Source organism: Macrotis lagotis, chromosome 2, assembly GCF_037893015.1.
Source record: "Macrotis lagotis isolate mMagLag1 chromosome 2, bilby.v1.9.chrom.fasta, whole genome shotgun sequence".
NCBI classification, from domain to species: Eukaryota; Metazoa; Chordata; class Mammalia; order Peramelemorphia; family Peramelidae; genus Macrotis; species Macrotis lagotis.
In genome coordinates this window covers 266,074,140-266,094,951 of record NC_133659.1, presented here as the reverse complement: position 1 = coordinate 266,094,951, position 20,812 = coordinate 266,074,140, and the positions used below count along the sequence as shown (strand labels likewise).

General features: G+C 33.7%; 1 protein-coding gene and 1 long non-coding RNA gene across 15 annotated transcripts in view; one reads left to right on the top strand and one right to left on the bottom strand.

The window, feature by feature from the left end:
- The window catches only part of CNOT2 (CCR4-NOT transcription complex subunit 2), a 171,866-nt gene that overhangs the window by 78,100 nt on the left and 72,954 nt on the right, over positions 1-20,812 (bottom strand). For 7 of the 14 annotated variants that reach the window (XM_074226131.1, XM_074226130.1, XM_074226129.1 and 4 more), the window contains one exon: positions 16,877-16,927. The exons of 6 other annotated variants lie outside the window; for them this stretch is intronic. In XM_074226131.1, the coding sequence (XP_074082232.1) occupies positions 16,877-16,927 (51 nt within the window). Of the gene's footprint in view, positions 1-1,549; positions 1,620-16,876; positions 16,928-20,812 lie in introns of those variants that run through there. One more of the 14 variants, XM_074226139.1, reaches the window with a different exon arrangement.
- The window catches only part of LOC141514944 (uncharacterized), a 62,436-nt gene that overhangs the window by 39,371 nt on the left and 2,253 nt on the right, over positions 1-20,812 (top strand). The window contains exons 3-4 of the long non-coding RNA XR_012476157.1: positions 16,904-16,961; positions 20,129-20,286. This is a non-coding gene — a long non-coding RNA (uncharacterized LOC141514944). The remainder of the gene's footprint in view (positions 1-16,903; positions 16,962-20,128; positions 20,287-20,812) is intronic.

The following is a 20,812-nucleotide window of genomic DNA, read 5'->3' as shown; positions in this document are numbered from 1 at the left end:
AGTTTGAGCCAATAATGAACACTGTATAATCAATTCTATTATTGAATTTAGAATTACAAGTTTGGATTCAAATTCCAGCTCTGGTATACCTATCTGATCTTCACTAAACTTCTTGGGGAAAAAAAAGGAATAGGTTTTTACTAATTAATCAGTAAGGTCTCTTCCAATTCTAAATCTTGTGATCCTATTGAACTTCCTTGTCCAAACTCCTTTTCTCTGTCAATGATTTAAATACTTGGGTTAGTCTCAATTTTAGTGACTTCAACAGTTATATACTGATGACATTGTTTTTTTGGTTTTGTTTTTTAGGTTTTTTTGCAAGGCAAATGGGGTTAAGTGGCTTGCCCAAAGCCACACAGCTAGGTAGTTATTAAGTGTCTGAGACCGGATTTGAACCCAGGTACTCCTGACTCGAAGGTCTGTGCTTTATTCTCTACGCCACCTAGACACCCCCATATTGATGACATTTTTGCCACATTGGACAGCATTCACTGACCTCAACTCTCATGATGAGTTCCATAATCTCCATTCTATCTCATCCAACCACTGCTTACACCTCAAATTATTCTATCTTCAAGCTGAAAAGTGCTGACATTTCTCTTTTAGATTACAATTTCCTTAAATCCTCCAATTCCCATATTCTTACTTCTCCTAAATCACCATACTTTGATGCTCTAGAATCTTGTTCCTAAATCCAGGGAGGCAGAAGACATTACTGTGTAGTGCAGAGTCTGGAATCAGCAAGATTGAATCTGAATCTCAGATCAGACATGAACTTGCTTTGGACTCAATGAAGAATCTCATAACTTCATTGAGCTTCATTGAGATTGTATGTGTATTTGATCTCAAAGATCCCTTCATACTCTAAATCCCTTCATAAATCTTAATCCAACTACAACACTGTTTTTACTTCATTTTTCTTTTTTACCAAAGAAATAAAATATTTGATGCATTCTTAATATGATAAAATCTAATTAAATAATATTAATAAAGCAAAACAAAAGATTTTATAAATGTAAACTATTCTTCTATTATCAACTTTAAGACACTTCCAGGTGCAGCTAGGTGGCGCAGTGGATAAAGCACTGGCCCTGGAGTACCTGAGTTCAAATTCCACCTCAGACACTTAATAATTACCTAGCTATGTGGCCTTGGGCAAGCCACTTAGCCCCATTTGCCTTGTAAAAACCTTAAAAAAAAAAGACACTTCTACCACCTATCTTCCTTGTTTCTATTCAGAAACTAAGAGATAACAAAGAAAGACATCAAACTGTGCTAACTAGGTCCACACAGTTTAACTTCAAGGGGATTCCTTCCTTACAAAAATCCTTTCAATACATTCTGATTAACTATATCATACTTAGTTGCTGTCACAAACTTTTTTTTTTCCATGCCAACAATTTCACCCCACTCTCATTAATTTCTCCCAGTTGGTAAATGACCACTGCTTTGCTAATATCTAACCTGAGGGGTAGCCAAGTAGTGCAGTGGAGAAAGCACTGACCTTACAGTTGGGAGGACAGGAGTTCAAATACAGCCTCAGACTTACTAGCTGTGTGGCCTTGGGCAAGTCACTTAAACTTTACTGCTTCATATCCAGGGTCATCTCCAGTTGTCCTGACTGATAACACTGGACCCAAGGGACTCTGGAGGAGAAAGTAAGGTTGTTGACTTGGCACAGCAAACCCTCACTCAAATGCAATTCACATGCTCAGCATGGCATTACCTCCCTGATGTTGTGGTCTTCTTCAAGAATGAGATAGCCTATCTAGAAATCAACAATGGTTCTCATCTTTCCTTCTACCCCCCTGCTTCAGAAATGTGAAGCTCCTTTGCTATCCCAATGCTAGACTAATCTTGTGTCTAACTCCTATGGAACTCTTCTTCAATGATCTTCTTCTCTTGCTCATTCTCAGCTTTTATCTCTTAATCTACAGACATGTTGAGGTTTCTCTGTATCAGTTCTGTAGTAGCTACCTTGTCTTTACCATGAAACCTTCCTGGACATTCCTTTACTGGGTTTTTATGATAGTGCCTCCTTCTTTCTCTTCCTACCTTTTGAACCATTCCTTCTAAATATCCTTTGATGAAACATCTATCCATGTCAACTTCTCTTTGTATAATAAGTGTGTGTGTGTGTGTGTGTGTGTGTGTGTGTGTGTGTGTGTGTGTGTGTGTACCCCAAGGCCCTAATCTCTTCTTTCTCCATTCTCTCTAGAGTTCATCAGCAGGCATCAATTCAACCCTTATCTTTATGCAAATGATTCATAGACCTACTTATCCAATTACAAATCTAGTGATCATGTCACTAAATGTCTACTGATCATGTCCAACTAGATGTCCCATAAGAATCTGAAATCTAACATGTCTATAATGGAACTCATCCTATTTCCCCAAAAAACTGCCCCCTTCCAAAGTTCTCTAGTTTGGTGAGGGTACCACATTTCTAGCAGTTACTCAGGCTGGTAGCCTTGGAGTAATCCTCAGGTCATTTTCTCTTACTCTTCACATTTAATTTTGTTATCTTGTCAATTTTATCTTCATAATATATTTCATATATTCTCCTATTCACTTACACATTCACTGGATCTACAAGTTTCTTAAGTCTCTGCATCCATTTTCTCCCTCTCTTAACCATCCTACATATGGCTGTTTGACATCTAAAGCACAAGTCTATGCCATTCCCTTGTTCAATTTCCCTTGGTTCTAGGAAAAAAATACAATTTTTTTCTTTGACTTTAAAAGCCCCTCATAATTTAGTTCCACCTTTTCATGCAAATTATTATTCAGAAATTTCATTCTAACCAAACTGACTTGCTCCCAAGCTCCTCACATATAACATTCCATCTCCCATCTACATGGTTTTGCACAGGCAGTCTCTCAAGCATGTAATGTACTCTATCCCCAGACTCCAGGAATAAGATCCTTGGCTTCCTTCAAAATTCAGCATCTTCTACTTCCCACTGGCACAACTAGCCTGATGCCCATCAAATTGCTAGTACTGTCACCGCAGAAATTAAGTGACAAATATTTTCTATTTAATTTTCTGTGTAATCTTTTTTGTATGGTTATGTTTTTACCCATCAAATATAATCTCCTTTTATATCTATGGTAGTCAAAAAAGTTCTTGATCCACAGTGGGCACTTAATGCATTAAGTGCATAATGCTTAAAAAAATTCATGAAGATACAAATCCATCCTTTTTCTTCACTGCCCAACTATCTAGGATAATCTATAATTCCTACCTCCATTCACTTCTTTCTCATTACACTTCTTCATTCTGACTTTTGGCACTACTTTTCAATACTCCAAGTTTTTAATGCTCCAAGTTAACCAATGAACTTCAATTGCTAAATCCAATGCCCTTTTTTCAGTTCCTATCATCCTTGATAGATGTTTCTCCAGAATTACAGAATCTCAAAAGAATCTTAGCTACCACTTCATTCAATTTATAAGTAAAGAAGAATTCACTATAGACTCTGCTTTAAATACAATAAACACAACCCTCTCCTTGTCATCTCTGCCAGAGAGTTCCTTTTCCATCTCCTTTTATATGTTTAATTTCCTTTTCCAGGAACTTAAAAATGGATGTCCCCAAGGTTCTTTCCTAGAGCCCAAATTCTCCTCTCTATACTCTGTCCCTTGACCATCTCACTCCTATTGCTTAATTTTTAGCAACCATGTAGATGATATGCATACACACACACACACACACACACACACACCCCTTGGCTACCTTAATGCCATTAGCAATTCATTATCAACATGTCCAATACTTTACTCAATCTAAGAAAACCATAGGCATAGAGTTCCCCATTTTCTAGAAATTGGAAAAATATACTTTAAAAATTCAAGCTAGAATTTTTCCTGGAATTTAAGTAAAGCTCGCTGATCTATAGTTTAATGACTCTAATCTCTTTCTGTGGGAATGCTTTGGGGTCTTTAATCTTTTAAAGACCATTGACATATTAGGAATCATATTTACCACTTCTTTTAATTCAGTTCTTCTGTGTCAGGTAATGTGAACACATTAAGGTGTATCCTTTCTATTTCTTTATCTTGGGTTAGCACTACCTATTAGCCATTTTTGCTGAATTAGCCTTTCTAGTTCAGAGCATTCATATATGTGAATAAAAAAAGAACCAGCATAAGACCAAAATGGCTTTGCCTTTGCTTATCATTATTCCATAGACTCAAAACTTCAATCCTTCACATGCCTTATCCTTCTCTCTCTCTCCTACTGTAGTACCCACTGCTAATCTAGTTTAATAATAAGCACTTGCCATTAGTGGTATCACTGATCCACTTAAATCTTGGATGATTCCTATTTCCTAACATATCAAGTCAAATCTTCACTTGTTTTTTGTTAGTAAAGCCCAGAAAAAAAAAAAAAGTGCAGCTAGTTGGCACAGTGGATAAAGTACTGAGCCTGGAATCAGGAAAACATCTTTCTGAATTCAAATTTGGCCTCCAATATTTACTAGTTGTGTGACCCTGGGCAAATCAATTAACCCTATTTACCTCAATTTCCTCATCTGTAAAATAATCCAGCAAAGAAATAGCAAACCTTCTCCAATATCCAGATAGCTAGTATCCAAGAAAATTCTAAAAGGGGTCACCAAAAGTTGGACACAACTCAAAAACAGTCAAACAAGAAATAAAATAATCCCCCACCCCCAGATAGGAAAAATCTACAGAAGTTTGCACATATGAATATGACAGAATGTGATGGTTTGTAAAAAATGATAACCACAAGGAATAAAGAGAATGGGAAAGCTGTAACAAAAATGATGCAGTCAAACAAGAGACCAGAAAACAGAACACAAAATTACAAAACACTGCAAATGAAATTAAAAATTGCAATAAAATAATGAAAAACCAAAACTATACAATTTTAATGACCAAAGTTGGTTTCAAAGGAGAGATATAATATACTAAGTCTTTGCAGATGTGGGAGATCACAGACATGGAAAATTACATGTAATGTTGAATTTTAAAATAAGTTGGTTATTTTTACTGAATTTCCTGTTTGTCTTCTATTTAATTCTTTATGGTAAAGAATGGTTTGATGGATAAAGTACAAACTTTAGATGAAGTTTTTCTTTTAATCATTCCTATCAATGATTTTTTAAAGTCAGTATTAAAAAGAGTGACTAATGGATTCAACTACTTCAAAATTACCACACACAGAAAAATAAACAGGGGAAGAGAGCATGGAAGAAAATAGTTAGTAAACATATAAATGTGAATGGGATGTTTTTTCTTTCTCATGGTTTTATTCCTCCTCCCTTAATTCTAATTCTTCTTTCACAACATGACTAATATGGAAATATATTGAACATGAGTGTACATGTACAACTTTTACCAACCTATTCAGTCAAAGGGAGGAGGGAGGAGAAAGGAAAGCAATAGAAAAAATGTTGAACTCAAAAACTTGCAAATGAATGAAAGATAAAAACTACCTTTGCACACAATAGGAAAAATTAAATTAAAATTTGAAAAAAAAAAAAAAAGAAATCTGATATAACTTCAGTCTGGAAAGACTTATATGAACTGATGTTGAGTGAAGTGAGCTGAACCAGAAGAACATTGTACACACTAACAGCAACATTTGTGTAATAATCAACTATAATGGATTTGCTCTCAGCAGTACAATAATCAAAGGTAATTCTAAAGGACATATATTGGAAAAATACCATCCACATCCAGAGAAAGAACTGTGAATTCTGAATGTAGACCCAAATCTAATATTTCCAGTTTTTAAAATGTTTTATGTATTTAAAAAATAGAAAATAGACTACTATTCATAGTCAAAGAACTTTGCCAAAGTATGCTGGAAAGAAGTCCTAAACTGTAAGAGAGTGACAACTAAGAAAATATAAGAAAATTGTAGGTTAAATTCATAGTTTAGCAATCAAGTAGAAATGAAGACTTCATAGAAAAATAGTAATAGATCTAAAGCTGGAGGTGACTTAGAAGACCATCTAATTCACCTGGTTTATTATACAATGACAAAACTGAGTAACAGTACTGGTTAAATGATTCCAAGACTCTCTACTCCCCACCCCTGGGCATAAATGGCAATACCAGGATTTGTCTTTACTCTTTTCCAGTCAGGATGAAAATATCCATTAGGTTTCCCTTCTGAAAAATCAGTTCATGGAATTTCCTTGTATTCAACCTTCAAGGAATTCTGCCAAAGAACAAAAATGAAGTTCAGAGCAACGTGATTTTTTGCTATGGTCCTTCTTGAACACTTGGAGTTTCTCAGCCAAAACCTTCCCTGCATTAAGTTTCAATCCCCATTTCTAATGACCTACAAGTAGTTTCTACCTTCATGAATGTCTACCAGTATTTTTTTTTTTAGGTTTTTGCAAGGCAAATGGGGTTAAGTGGCTTGCCCAAGGCCACACAGCTAGGTAATTATTAAGTGTCTGAGACCGGATTTGAACCCAGGTACTCCTAACTCCAAGGCCAGTGCTTTATCCACTGCGCCACCTAGTGGCCTCTACCAGTATTTTAAAACTCAAGAGTTCTAAAAATCAAATTAATCACTGTCATAACAAAACCATTTCTTCTTCCAGACCTCCCTATTTCAGTTCATACACCTTTCCAAATATACAGAGCCAAAACCTCAAAAAGTTTCTAACTTTTTTCTTCTTTGTCTCCACATCAAAACAATTGCCAATTCATTGCTGCTTCTTTTATAGCATTTTTTCCCTGTTTTTATTCACACTATCACAATTCTAATTCAGGCCTTTATTTCATACCTATAATTATTTCAAAGTCTCCTGGGTTCTCTGTTTATATAATTCCTTTTCATTTTAAGTCTGTGAAATATTTCTATTACTTACTTGCTAAATAATCTTTCAGGACTCTCAAGTTGACATTAAAACCTCTCTACAATTAGAAGCATAGCTAACTTTAGCCTCATCTCTTTTGACTTTCATTGAAACCACAGTACAGAGTGGCATCACTTAACTTGTACTTATCATATGAACCCTTAATCAAGTCATCTGCCCCTCTTGCCCTATTTATCTTTTATTTATTTAAAAGAACTTAAATGCACATAGAGTTGCTGGGAGGAATATAAAGCATTATAAAACCTTGCATGCTTTAAAATTTCACCTTCTTGGTTTTTAACCTCTTCAATATATTATAATCAAGAAATTTTGGTTCCGAGCTATCATGCAACATACCATCACCTCCCAGATTTCCCAGAGTTGTGTCACAAAATTGATAAGCACATTTTCTATATCAATAACCACATCACTGACAAAAATACTGGACAAGCTAGAATCTTGTATCAATACTAATAATTTCCCTCCATGATCAGATGGATATATAATCAAAATCCTTTGGAGCAGTTTTTCAAACGATAGTGAATTTTCATCTGTACCATCGCCCAGGTCACACTTTCTCCATCTTTTTTTATTTTTATTTTTTATATACATAAGTTTTACACACACACACACACACACACACACACACACACAAATGGAGAATATATTTTTCTTAAAAACTGAATCTGTGATTTCACTGGTATGGAGAACTCCCAATGAAGAAACTCTCTTGATCAATGTAAATCAGCGTCTAATCTTAAAATTAAAGTTTTATAACTAGATGTGACACTGAGAAGTTACTTGACTTGTCCCGATCATACAACCAGTGTATGTCAAAAGTAAAACTTGAACTTATATCTCTCTTTTAAGGTCAATTTTTCAACAACTATTCCATGCTGTGCTTCTCATTTTTTTAAAAGGATATTAAAAAGAATGGGCTAAGAAACAGCCATCTAAACCTAAAAGTCCACTTCACTAATTTCAACATTATTAAATAAGAGCAACCAATAATTAGGGAAAAAAAAACCCTAAAATTGAGTATCAACATTCTACTTTTGCATTTCACGAGACAGAACTATAAAGCAACCACAGAAAGGTATACAAAAATTCTCTATGATCTAAAAGTAGGATAAGTAGCGAAATAAACACAAGTTACTATATTCCATTCCAATTTAATACAAGCAATTATCTTATATTCTTCAAACAGATAAAGTCTGACTATCAGAAACCAAAATAGTCTTGATAACATAGAAGGAAGGAGTAAAGTCAACAAGAAGAAACTTAGGAGCTAAACCATATTGTTTGAAGATTTTTATTAATGCTATCAGTTTTATAATAATCCAGTGTATGCTTAACCACTTAAAAACTAGTCTAAAAGGATATGTCAAATAAATTGGGTAGACACAAAGGTTTTAATTTGAACTGTGAGCTCACTATTTTAACTTGAATGTTTTGAATTTGAGGTTTATCTTCCTATTCTATACCAATTAGTGGATCAGTTGGTCATTTCCTGTTAACACTAAAGGAAATGACTAAATGTGGCAAGCAACATAATACAAAAAATTCCACATATCTGTAATTTGTAGTTTGTTATTTTGAAATAAAATAATTTAAATAATAGAAATTTGCTTTACATCATGCTTTAAGGTTTGCAAAACACTTTATGTACAGGTAGCACTGCATATAGAGTGGAGTTAGGAAGAACTGCATTTGAATCCTGATCAGACAAATGAGAACTTATATAAAGAACATGTAAACCTTAGAGAGATATGTTATTTCATTTGAACATCACAACAATGTTGTGAGGAGATAGTATCATTCCCATGTTACAAATGAGGAAACTGATCCGAAGGAGTTTAAAAAACTAGAGTATAGTCACACAGCTATTGTGATTCAAACAGGATTCAAAACTCAGGCCTTCTTGATCCCAAGGCACTCTCAAGTAGTCCATCCACTACAAAACCTAGTGCTTCAATATTTGAAAAAGCACTCTTTTTTTGGTTTGTTTTTGTCTTTTTTTGGTTTTGCTGGGCAATGGGGTCAAGTGACTTAGCCAAAGTCATGCAACTAGGCAATTATTATGTGTCTGAGGCTGGATTTGAACTCGGGTACTCCTGACTCCAGGGCCCATGCTCTATCCACTGTGCCACCTAACTGCCCCTGAAAAAGAATTCTTACAAAGGGCTGTGTGACATAAATTATATAATCATTTTACGGACAACCAAATTAATGTTCAGAAAATTTTGATGACTTGTTCAAGATCCCATAGCTCTACAAATGGGTAAATTCTTGGGCAGTATTAATTGGCACAGAGTGAGAAAGCAGAACCCTGGGAAACACAAAAACAAAAACAGCAATGTAAACAAAAACAACACTGAGAGACTTCAAAACTCTGATCAGTCTCCAAAGGTCCTATGATGAAGCATATCACCCATGTCCTTTTACAGTAAGGTAAGGCAGTTGTTGTTTTCTACTTCCTTATCAAAGAAGACCTCCCTTATCAGAGAGGTCATGGATTTGAATGAGGGGTAGCTGTGCTAAGTCACCAGCCTTACTTTCTCCTCCAGTCATCTGAATCCAGTGACCAGATATGGATCAGGATGACTGGAAATACCCTGGAAAGCAGCTGGAGACCTTTTATTTTTTAAACTTTGTTTAGGGATCTCAATTTTTGAACACCTAAGTAAGAAATAAGGTAAAGAATAACTTCTTTTATCTAGTCAAAAAAATATTAATCTGAGAGGGAAGACTCTAGGATTTCTGGTGAAAACAGGTGAAACACAAAGGGCCAAGGCTAAACATTTTGAATAAAGCCATGGTGTGATTTGTTTTGTTTCACCATGCTTATTTATTGCAAGAACTTTTAATTTCCTTCCTTTCCCTTGGTTTTAAGTTGGGAGGGGGAAAGGTAGTTAGAAGGGGGTACTAAAGTTGCAATAGTAATGCTCAAAAAATAACTTTGAAAGACTTAATAACCCTTATTAATGTAATGAACAATAATTTCTGAGAACCAATAATAAACAGTACCACCAACCTCCTGACAAAGGATGAACTCAAAATCAGAATGGGTCATATACATTTTTGGGCAAATCCAAGGCAAAAAAATCTGTTTTGTTTTGGGGGTTTTTTTCTTATAGAGGATAAGAAAGTAGGAGGGAGATAAAATATTAATTAGGAAGACAGATTGATTGCTAGATATAAATATAGAAACAGAGAAAGATATATGTTCTATAAGGTCAGTATTTCACAGATCCACCAATTTGCTTATTATATTTCAATGGATCTATCAGCAAATACTTCTCAAGGACCTATATAATGTGCAAGGTGATAGCTATTCAAAATCAAAAAGACAACTGTGTTTGCCTTCAAGAAGATTACGGTAAATTCCATATACTATATATAGAGGTAAATATACATATAAAAGTAAATACAAAAGACACAAACTAAATACTATAAATAAAATTTAAAACACATCCCTTGTTAGTATCTATCCCTAGCAGCATTTCTTCTAAGACTTACTTAATGAATTTCTTTTGTTCTTATTTTTACTTTACAATATAAAATAACTTAAATATAATAAGGGAATATTCTGCCTTGACACCTTGGGGCACAGTAAAAAAAACTTAAAAGTTATCATTTTCTTGAGTCGGTACTTCATAACATGTATGAGTATTAAAGTCTTAACACTTACAAGGCTTTTGCATAAAAATCCCATGTACTTAAATATGATTTGCATTTAAAAGAAGAAAACAAGACAAAAAAAGGTACAATTACTAAAAAAGCAAGGACAATAACAACAAAATCACCAGAAACATCTCCAAAAGGATGCAGATAAAAGGAGAAGTGAATATATAAAGAAAATATATATATATATATATATATATATATATATATCTCAAAGAAAGGACTGAACTGATACTCAGAAAGAAAACTGGTCACAGTGCAAACTTTCAATGAGACTGACATTATTAAAAGCTTATATTAACATCAAAATGAACCTAATTTTATTGAAATAGTTAGTATAAGCAATTTTGAATTCAAATTTGCTCCTATTCTACATTCTCTTCCAAGGGTCCATGTATAAACATTAAAAAATATTGTTTCAGGAAAACACTATATTTTATATTCACATGCTACTTTTCCTTCTCAACAAATACAATAGTATAATTTTAGGCACAGGAAATAACATTTTGAGTCATTTTTAATTAAGTAGTGATAGAAATAGTTTAAAATTTTAAGAATAATAAACTTTTATAATCTAATCTTTTTTGATGATTTAGGATCATCACTCTGTCAAATCTAATTGTATAGTACTCTAGATGTGATGATATAAGTAATTAAATACATAGACTCCTAGATAAAAAAGTACTACTCTACACCAATTTATAGTTTTTACCTATTTCTGATAATGAAAAATATACAAATATTCCATAAAACTAAAATCTTTTGCTAAATGGAAGGTTCCAGTTAATCAAGATTTCACTGCAAAAATGCTTCAAACTTTGCCAATCCACACAACAAAGATAAACAAAACTATGTTTTCTTTTTGAGGTTTTAATCCAATCATCCATTCTTAAACTCAGCCTTACCACCAAAGTCAATGTAATTACTATGAAACACACTAGGGGAAGAAAAGAAAGAACTATTTTATTTTGTTCTGCTTTCTAATGGGATCTCCATAAATGTATTACAATGAAAAACAGAAACAAAAAAGCCTTTCACATCTCATTTTCTTTCCTTTTATCTCTACACTGAGCTAATACCTAAAATTTCACTGTTAAAAATCATTCAAAAATCAGAATATGTCTGACTTACTACAGAAAGGAATAAGGTATAAAATGCTACCAAGACTTTCCTTTTCATTTCAACATTGAATTATATCAAGCAAGGAAAACTGCAATGCCCCAACCGGACAATACAATATAAATTTTTTAACACAGAATTCTGAAAACTAAGTGACACTATCAAAAATGTTAATTAAATTTAAAAATCCACAATGATTCAGGTAGTCTCTTCTTTATTTACTATCTAAATGCACACATTTCTCTTTCTCTCCTCTATTAATATAGGGAATGAAAAAAGAAAGTAGCCATTTACACATGTGCTTATGATATAAGCAAATCCTAAGAGGCAAAGTTATCCTTCTTCTAAGTAAGAAACGCACATAGAATAACAGTCTAAAAGCTTGAAGGCCCTTAAATAATTCCATTTTAACAGTTTTGAACGACTCTTTCCTTACCCCCTTCAATACTCAGTTTACATGTGATATCTCTCTGACTTTTTCCCGATTTAACTTGCATTAAGCTTTCTGCATACATGGCATATGCTCCCAGAGAGTACAGCAAAGCTCCTAGAGAGCAAAAAATGCTTCACTTGTCCTTTAATTTCAGGTACTACTTCCATGCCTGGAACAGGGACTCAGTAAACATTCAAAACTAAATGATTGGTTCTGGATCACACAAGATAAGTACAGAAGCCGGGATTAAAGCCCAGGTCCCCAGACTTTACAAATGATGTTTTTTTTTATACATTACTAAAATATTCTTGTTTAAGAGTAAACATAATGCCCCCTCCCCCTCAAAAATATAGCAATAAAGGAAAGAGGAAAAAAATTAAAATTAATAATAATAATAATAATAATAATAATAATAATAATAATAATAGCAGCTTTAAACACAAAGTTCTTTCCAAAGCCTCTGAGAAACCATAAGGCTTAAATTCATTATAACTGGGGAGGCTGGGTGGTGCAGTGGATAGAACACTGGCCCTAGAGTCAGGAGTACCTGAGTTCAAATCCCACCTCAGACACTTAATAATTACCTAGCTGTGTGGCCTTGGGCAAGCCACTTAACCCCATTTGCCTTGCAAAAATCTAAACAAAAAAAATTCATTATAGCTGTGTTGTATTCTTTTTAGACACAATGAAAATCAGAAATGCCCAGTCAATTAGATAAGCATTTATTAAGGATTCAGTTCATTAGGAGTAAGCTTGGATTTAGAATATCTAAATGCCTCAAAGTGTTTATGGTTTTAGAAAAGTGGGTACACTTGATACCAATGCCAGGCATCACCATTCTATACCTTAGTGCAAGATATAGCTAAAAGAATTCATCACTTGGTGAACAACAATGGCAAATTTGACTACATTTATCATCATAAAAAGTGCCTAGGTAATTATGTATCAAAATACATTTACAAAAACTTTGAACTTGAACTTTATAAACAATAGATGCCTTCATTAGCATATAATTTCCTTATTGTTCTGGTGTCTAGCATCTTGAGAAAACACACTACAGCTAAATCAGAGATTATTTCTGATTTCTCACTGAGTAGTTGTATTAAGATATATATATATATATATATATATATATATGAAATTAAGTTTATTTTATACCTGTATATGAGAGAAAGAAGGGGCAAAAGAGAGAAGGAATTCTGATTTTGAGAATCTGTAGACAATAGCAATTAACAACAAATTATAGAATTTCTCATCTGGTAGGATACAATGAGTAACATATTTGATTGTTTTTTTTTTAACTATATTACATTTAAAGACAGTAAATGAGGGATAAGAGACACAGAGTCAATTCCTGGGGTCAGCAAGACCTGGGCTCCAGTTTGCTCTCAGAATTGGATAGTTTAGATATAGACAAATCACATAACTTCCTAGTAGCCTTGAGCAACTCTTTAAGACAAGGACAAATGAGTTATAGGCCTTCACTGGGAAGGAGAACTCCCCCAGAAAAGAATAAAATCACCACCAACTCCTCCCTCAATTTAAAGAAAAATGATTCATATATTACAGATTTCATAAAAATATCAATGTTTTAAAATGGAAATGATTTATGGTAATCCCTAATTAAAAAAACTAAATAGAATGTTCTTTAATTAAATCCTTCAATAATTTCAAATATATATAAGCACAATAAAATGACTCACCACATGAATGAATGATATGAATTTCACACTTTAAAGGCAGGTACTTGCTCACTCTATTTGCTTTAAAACGTTTTTCATTATTTATAGTAAATTACACATTTCCATGATCACAATTTTCCACCATATTCTTTTTAAAGCTATTTTTTTTTGTTTTTTTGTGGGACCATGGGGCTAAGTGAGTTACTCAAGGTCACACAGTTTGTAAATATCAAGAGTGAGGCCTTATTTGAACTCAGGTTTTCCTGACTCCACAGTTAGTGCTCTATCCACAATATCACCTTGCTAACCTCACTATCATTATTTTTAATTGAAATCCTTACAATTTTTAAAAAAAATTATTTTCAGGGGTGGCTGGGTGGTGCAGTGGATAGAGCACCTAAAAATTTATTTTCATCTCTGAATAAATTCTAACATTGAAACAATAATTAATATCATCTACTATTAATTGTTCATACATACACACATACATCAAAAAGGGCGATTTTAGAAAATTTATTGAATAGAAGCAACAATGCTAAAAAATAGACCTCTGGACTGTGTTCAAAACCTGCTAGTCAAAAGACAACCTGTCATTTGAAAAACAGGAACAAAAATCTCTGCCCCACTAACATAACGTTGTTTTGAGGCTCCAATGACCTAATATGCACATTAAAGCTCCTTTGTTAAAAGAGGAATTAAAATTACTTTTAGAACCAAGTTTTTTGAAATACACACACACACACACACACACACACACACACACACACACACCTGATTTGTTTGCAGAGATACAGGCAAGAGAAGAAATGTCTGAAAAATTTTAAAACTCTATCAATGACCTCAAAAATAACCTTAAGAATATTGATACAAAAATTAATATAGGATCTTTATATACTGTTGACATTTGATAAAACTTGAACTGAACTAAATCAAAAGTAGTATAAGTATAGCTACTAGACTTCATCATTATAGAGTACTTCCAGAAAAAAAAATCTTGACTATAATTAGGGATAGCCAAGATAGATAGATAAGAGAAAAATGATAGATTAGACAGGCAGGCAGATATATAAGGTAGCTTCTAGTACAAATACAACAATTTTCATTTCAAAATTAAGAAGACAGAAGATTAGAGAAGAAAAAAATGAAATCTCTTAAGATAGTATTAAAGCCAGAAATATAACCCTGATATTAGGACCATGAATACAGTGATGTTAATCCTCTTTTTTTAGAAAATCCCTTAAGTTAAAAAAAAGGTCAAGAGGTCATTGGGAAGGTGGAGAAGCAGCAAGAAGCATAGGTTATATCCATCAAATATTCTCCACCTCTCACAAAGACCAGATCCAATTCATATCAGAAAAGTCAAGGAAAAGTTAATAGTGAGTCACTTTTGAAGCACAGGATAGCTTAAGGAGACAGGTAAAGAAGTCTACAGTTACTAGGATATGATCTGGCCCAGTGTTCACATTCATCCAGGGAGTGAAAGAGAGCAGAGGCTAAGCACTAGAGTAGGAAGCACCTAAAAAGGAAGAAATTCCAGGATATCCCTGATCTACTTAGAGTGCAAGAACAGGTTTCATCTGATAGCTATCACTTTACTAACCAGTTATAGGTAGAATTCAAGATAAAAGAATCTGCAAATCTTGCGTTGTACTGAGCAATAAGCAAGTCTGAAAGCAATAAGCAGATTGTGGCTTTTATCCCAAGAAGCAAGAAATTCTTACTGGCTCTACTCTATAGTCTTGGGAAAATGTCTGTTGTAGAATAACTGGGCAAGAAAAGTCTGGGAAATGATCTACAAAGACCTGTTTGTTCCTTTATGACTATTTTCAGTAAGATTTTTGGAGAACTTAAAAAAAAATAAAGTCAGTAGTGGTATTTTTTTGAATTTGGTAAAACCTGAGATCTTTCCCATTATCTTCAGAATCTTCTTCAAAAATATATAAAGAAAAAACAAACATAACCATTTTTCCTAACTTTTTAACTATCATGGTTATATTTCCTCACATCATGTATTTAAGTGTTTTTGTACATCTATAAACCATTTTTTAAAAAATGATTCTGAGAGGTGATATGGATATGATCATTCTTTTAGGAAAAGGGGGGATTTTTGCAAGGCAACGGGGTTAAGTGACTTGCCTAAGGTCACACAGCTAGGTAAGTTTTATGTGTCTACAGCCACATTTGAACTCAGGTTCTCCTGACTCCAGTGCCAGTACTCTCTATTCATTGCACCATCTAGCTGCCCCTGATCAATCATTCTTCCCTAGGTTTTTCCCCCCCTAGGTTTTTTTGTTTTTGTAAGGCAAATGGGGTTAAGTGGCTTGCCCAAGGCCACACAGCTAGGTAATTATTAAGTGTCTGAGGCCAGATTTGAACTCAGGTACTCCTGACTCCAGGGCCAGTGCTCTATCCACTGCACCACCTAGCTGCCCCATGATCAATCATTCTTAAAGATCATCACAGTAAAATAGCAAAATTATTTTAGGAACGTAACAGATTTCTCCTTCTCCTTACGAAAGTAATACTGAATTTTCCCCAAAAGATATAACGGGGAAAATGTTTCTTTCCATGGCTTTTAAGCAAGGATTAGTTGAAAGAATGCTTCATTCTGACACAAAAGACCAAAATTTGAATCTTTAAGCTCAATTATTTGCTAGCTTATGGCTTTAAATAAGTCATCTTCATCCTCCTTAGTCTCAGTTTTCTTGCCTGTAAAAGATGGACAGTAATATGGCACCCTCTCATGAGGCTGAGTTAGGAGGAAAATGCTTTGCTCTTAAAGCAATACAGAAATGTGAGTTAGTAACTATTGTAATATGTCCTTATTCATGAATCTGCTAATGGGGAAAACCTGGGACTAATGAATTCTAGTGCTGGTTCTAGCTCTCTATGATCTGAGCATCAGTTTCTACATCCAAAGAAATGAGGGATTCTAAAGGATTTCTGAAGTCCCTTCCAGCTCTAAAATTCTATTATGCTATGAGTAATTACAAAAATTTTACAATTATAAGGGAAGGAAGATAGAATCAAGGAAAGGGTCAATGAGATACTGGGCTGAAGACGAGATCAAGCAGGAAAAAACAATCCCTCCCAACTTTTATTTCCCATATACTTACCTTTGTAACTTCTTTCACCACTTGCAGATCTGGACATTGGAAAGCACACATCTGGAGGATGAAGCAAAGAAGCAGAAACTGAGGGGTGAGCCATGGCACTAGCCAGACACACCAGGGGTGCCCCTGATTTAACATGTAACAAAGATGACATTGGAACACTGATATAAAACTCCCAACACAGGGGTTTACCAAAATTTTAAAATTATAGGATTCTAATCTTTAAAAAAATAATTACATGACCATGCAAAGATCTAAATGTATAGCTTCCTTATTATGATTGTTCAATATTTCTGCTAATTCCAATTTCTGTAAACCACCTCCATGGCAGATAGGTTTAGCAGAGGAAAAGCAAACCTGAAAAATTTTCAAGAAGACAATGCCCCTAAATACTGATGATGACAATGATGATGTTTGTCCTTTGTTCTCAAAGAAGACCATGACATCAAGGAAGTGATGCCATGATATGCACTTGAATTAGATTTCAGTGGGGGTGAGGGGGTGGGCAGAGGTTGTTAGTATGTGCAATGCTAAGGCACCAGCCTCACTTTTTCCTCCAGAGCCATCTGGACCAGTGACCAGATAAGGATCAGGGTGACTGGAGATAGTATTGTCTACAAGGCAATCAGGGCTAAGTGACTTACCCAAGGTCACACAGCTACTAAGTGTCTGAGGCCATGTTTGAACTCAGATTTCTCCTAACTTCAGGGTTGGTGCTCTAACCACAGCACCATCTAGTAGCCCCATACCTGAAATACTTTACTTATTCCTAGTATGTTTTACTGGCTCTTCTTTCTATATATCATTCATTTATTCAACAAACTTTTATTAAGCTCCCACTATATGTAAAGAGTAAATGAAGCACTGAGAGAGTACAAAGGACAGATAAATCACTTATCAAGGTCCCTATAGAAGGCATTCCTAATGCCATAGGATTAACCTCTGAGGTCCCTATTAACATTGAGATTTTGTAATTTTGCAACTTGGTTTTATTATGTATCCTATAAAACCTAAAACTTTACTATATACCTTCAGATTTTGTAACTATATTAGAAAACCAAATGATGATGATGATAACCACTTCGCTAACCAAAGATTACTGAAGGAAACAGTTTAAGTCATTTAAAGGCTAATTTTCTCCTATTTGTTATTGTGAATAATCTTTAAATATCATTAAAGATGGTATCTAAAGATATTGCTTTACACATTTTAATTTATTTCAATTATAAATGTGAAATGTGTTTTTAAAAAAATAAATAATAGGGGTGGCTAGGTGGCATAGTGGATAAAGCACTGGCCTTGGAGTCAGGAGTACCTGGGTTCAAATCTGGTCTCAAGACACTTAATAATTACCTAGCTGTGTGGACTTGGGCAAGCCACTTAACCCCATTTGCCTTGCAAAAAACCCCCCTAAAATAAATAAACAAACAAATAAATAATGTCAGTGAGTTCAACAGAAATCAAGGGGTAAATTCATTTGTACTCAGACCTAGCCCACCACAATTAATCCTTTTTTTATTTACTTTCACTACAAACTTATTTTTAAGAGAGGTAAAATGTATGACTCAGTACACATAAAACATTAGAGTACTAATAAAGTTAATAATATCTTTGATCTCAATTATTAGTGTATAAACCCCTAGAGACAAAAATACAAATTGAAAATTGGGAGTGAGCCATGTCTAGTACTAAATCAGACATAAAATGTAGCATGGATAACAATGAATTAATGATATAAAACTCAAATTAACAAGTTGAAAACCAAAGATCTTACTAATAATTTAGGTGCACCTTCTAACTTCTGTGTGGTATAAAATTAGTGAATTTGTAGTCACATTGGCAGTCACCATTGAACCATTAACCAAAAGAGTCACACCACTATTATATACCTTATACATTACTGAGTAAATAATATAATAATAGAGAAATCTGAATTCTCATAGAACTGGATAGGTAGCAATTAGTGCCGGAGTTAAGCTCTAAATTATTAATATTCTGAATGTTATACTGACTACCAATGAAAGACTTATTTTTTTATCATTGTAGATGAACCTCTAACACACTTCAACTCAACTTATTTCCTAATTATTCTTTCTAATTTACAAGTAAAGGCTTTATCATTAAGGTTATTAAGACCATTAAAGTATTTGGGAGTTTAAACATCCTTTATAAGGAAATAAGCTAAAAGAGTTTTCTCTGCTCTGTTCCACCATCTCCAACCCACTCCCTTTTCCATAAGCTCTATGTTTCCACTTGCATAGATTCAAGTTAGATGATATTTTTTCTTTTTTTTAGAAAGATTTTGTTTTGAGTTTTACAATTTTCCCCCATTCTTGCTTCCCTCCCCCTACCCCCACAGAAGGCATTCTGTTAGTCTTTATATTGTTTCCATGGTATACATTGATCTCAGTTGAATGTGAGGAGAGAAATCAGTAGATGATATTTTTTTCAATTTTCTCACTAAATAAATGAACAGATAAATAACTTCTAAATATTAGGACCTAATCAGTGATCTTATATTAGAAACTTGCTTATAGCTTCTCTTCTGTTTTCCTCCTTTGCTTTATACATTTCTCATTTTGTCTTTACCTTCCTCATAATATGTTTATATATATATATATATATATGTATATATATGTATATATACATATATATATATATATGTTTATTCCTTTAAACTCTTTCCCAGGATAGTCACAATCATTCCCTGAGTCCCAACTGTTCCCCCTACTAGGATCACTCCAAATTAATATCTCTAATTCACTTCTAAGTTATCTCTAATGCCAATCTCACAGGCATTTCAAATGAAAAATATCCTGAATCAAGTTCATCTTTCTCCCTAAAATTATTACTCTCATCCTAAATTTCTCTGACAAAACATTCATACAGTATTTCACAATATTAGCACTGGTATAAGCTAAAATTCTACTTGAGAAATAGGCTCAGGAGGAATAAAAAGTTCTCAAGAAGGAAATTATAAGGAAATGAAGAGAAATAATGTCCATAAGGAGAAAAATGGGCATTTATCTAAAGAGATGAATATGGATATGATGAGATTCTCATCAGTCAACAGATTAAAAAAAACTTGCAGAAAAAAGGCAGATAAAAATGTATATAAAAGTGTGGTATGCTGCTATAATAACAGTGTCAGTCACTAAAACTCAGAATGAACTGAGTAAGGCTGGGAAATAAAAGTGTTTTTTTTAAAAGGGGGGTCATGTGGACAATATAGGGGATTTTTGTTTGTTTTATTAGAGAAAGAAGAGAATCAAGAACTGCTCCTCAGGTTAATTCTATGAAAACTCAAAACAGAGAAAACAGAACCTTCTAACTTATTTTCTGACAGTTTTCTCTGCCAATTGGAGAATGATTTATGCATAGACTGAACAAAGAGTTCATTGGAAGTTGAAAGGGTAAGTAAATGATATAATAAAGAAGCTGCTAGTTGTCCTAGATGAATTTGAGTTGCAATTAGCCACACCTCTTGAATTGGAAAAAACTACTGATGAAGACTGTTAAGTCACTCCTTGATCATTTAAATATAGAATGGAGAGTAAGAGAAATAAGCAAGCAGTTCAATTTTTGAAAAACATAGGAATGAATTAAACAAATTATATACCAGTGACCATGTGATAGTTTGCTGGCTACACTCTCAATTAGCTATTATTTTTAAACCTTATTAGTTTTTTGGAAAGGACTACTAGCTTAGCAGATCAGAGAAATGTTGCAAATACCCTTTGTGTGGATTTTACAAAGTTTCCTAAGCAGCTCTTATGGGAAGGATGGAAGCAAATTTTTGAACTAGATAATATCTAGCTAATATATTTAGAAATGATTGGAATGGCAAGATCCAAAAAAACAGTTAATAATGATTCAATGACAGCTTGAAACTAAAACTTCTGTGTAGTGCCAGAGATCTATACTTGGCCTGTATCATTG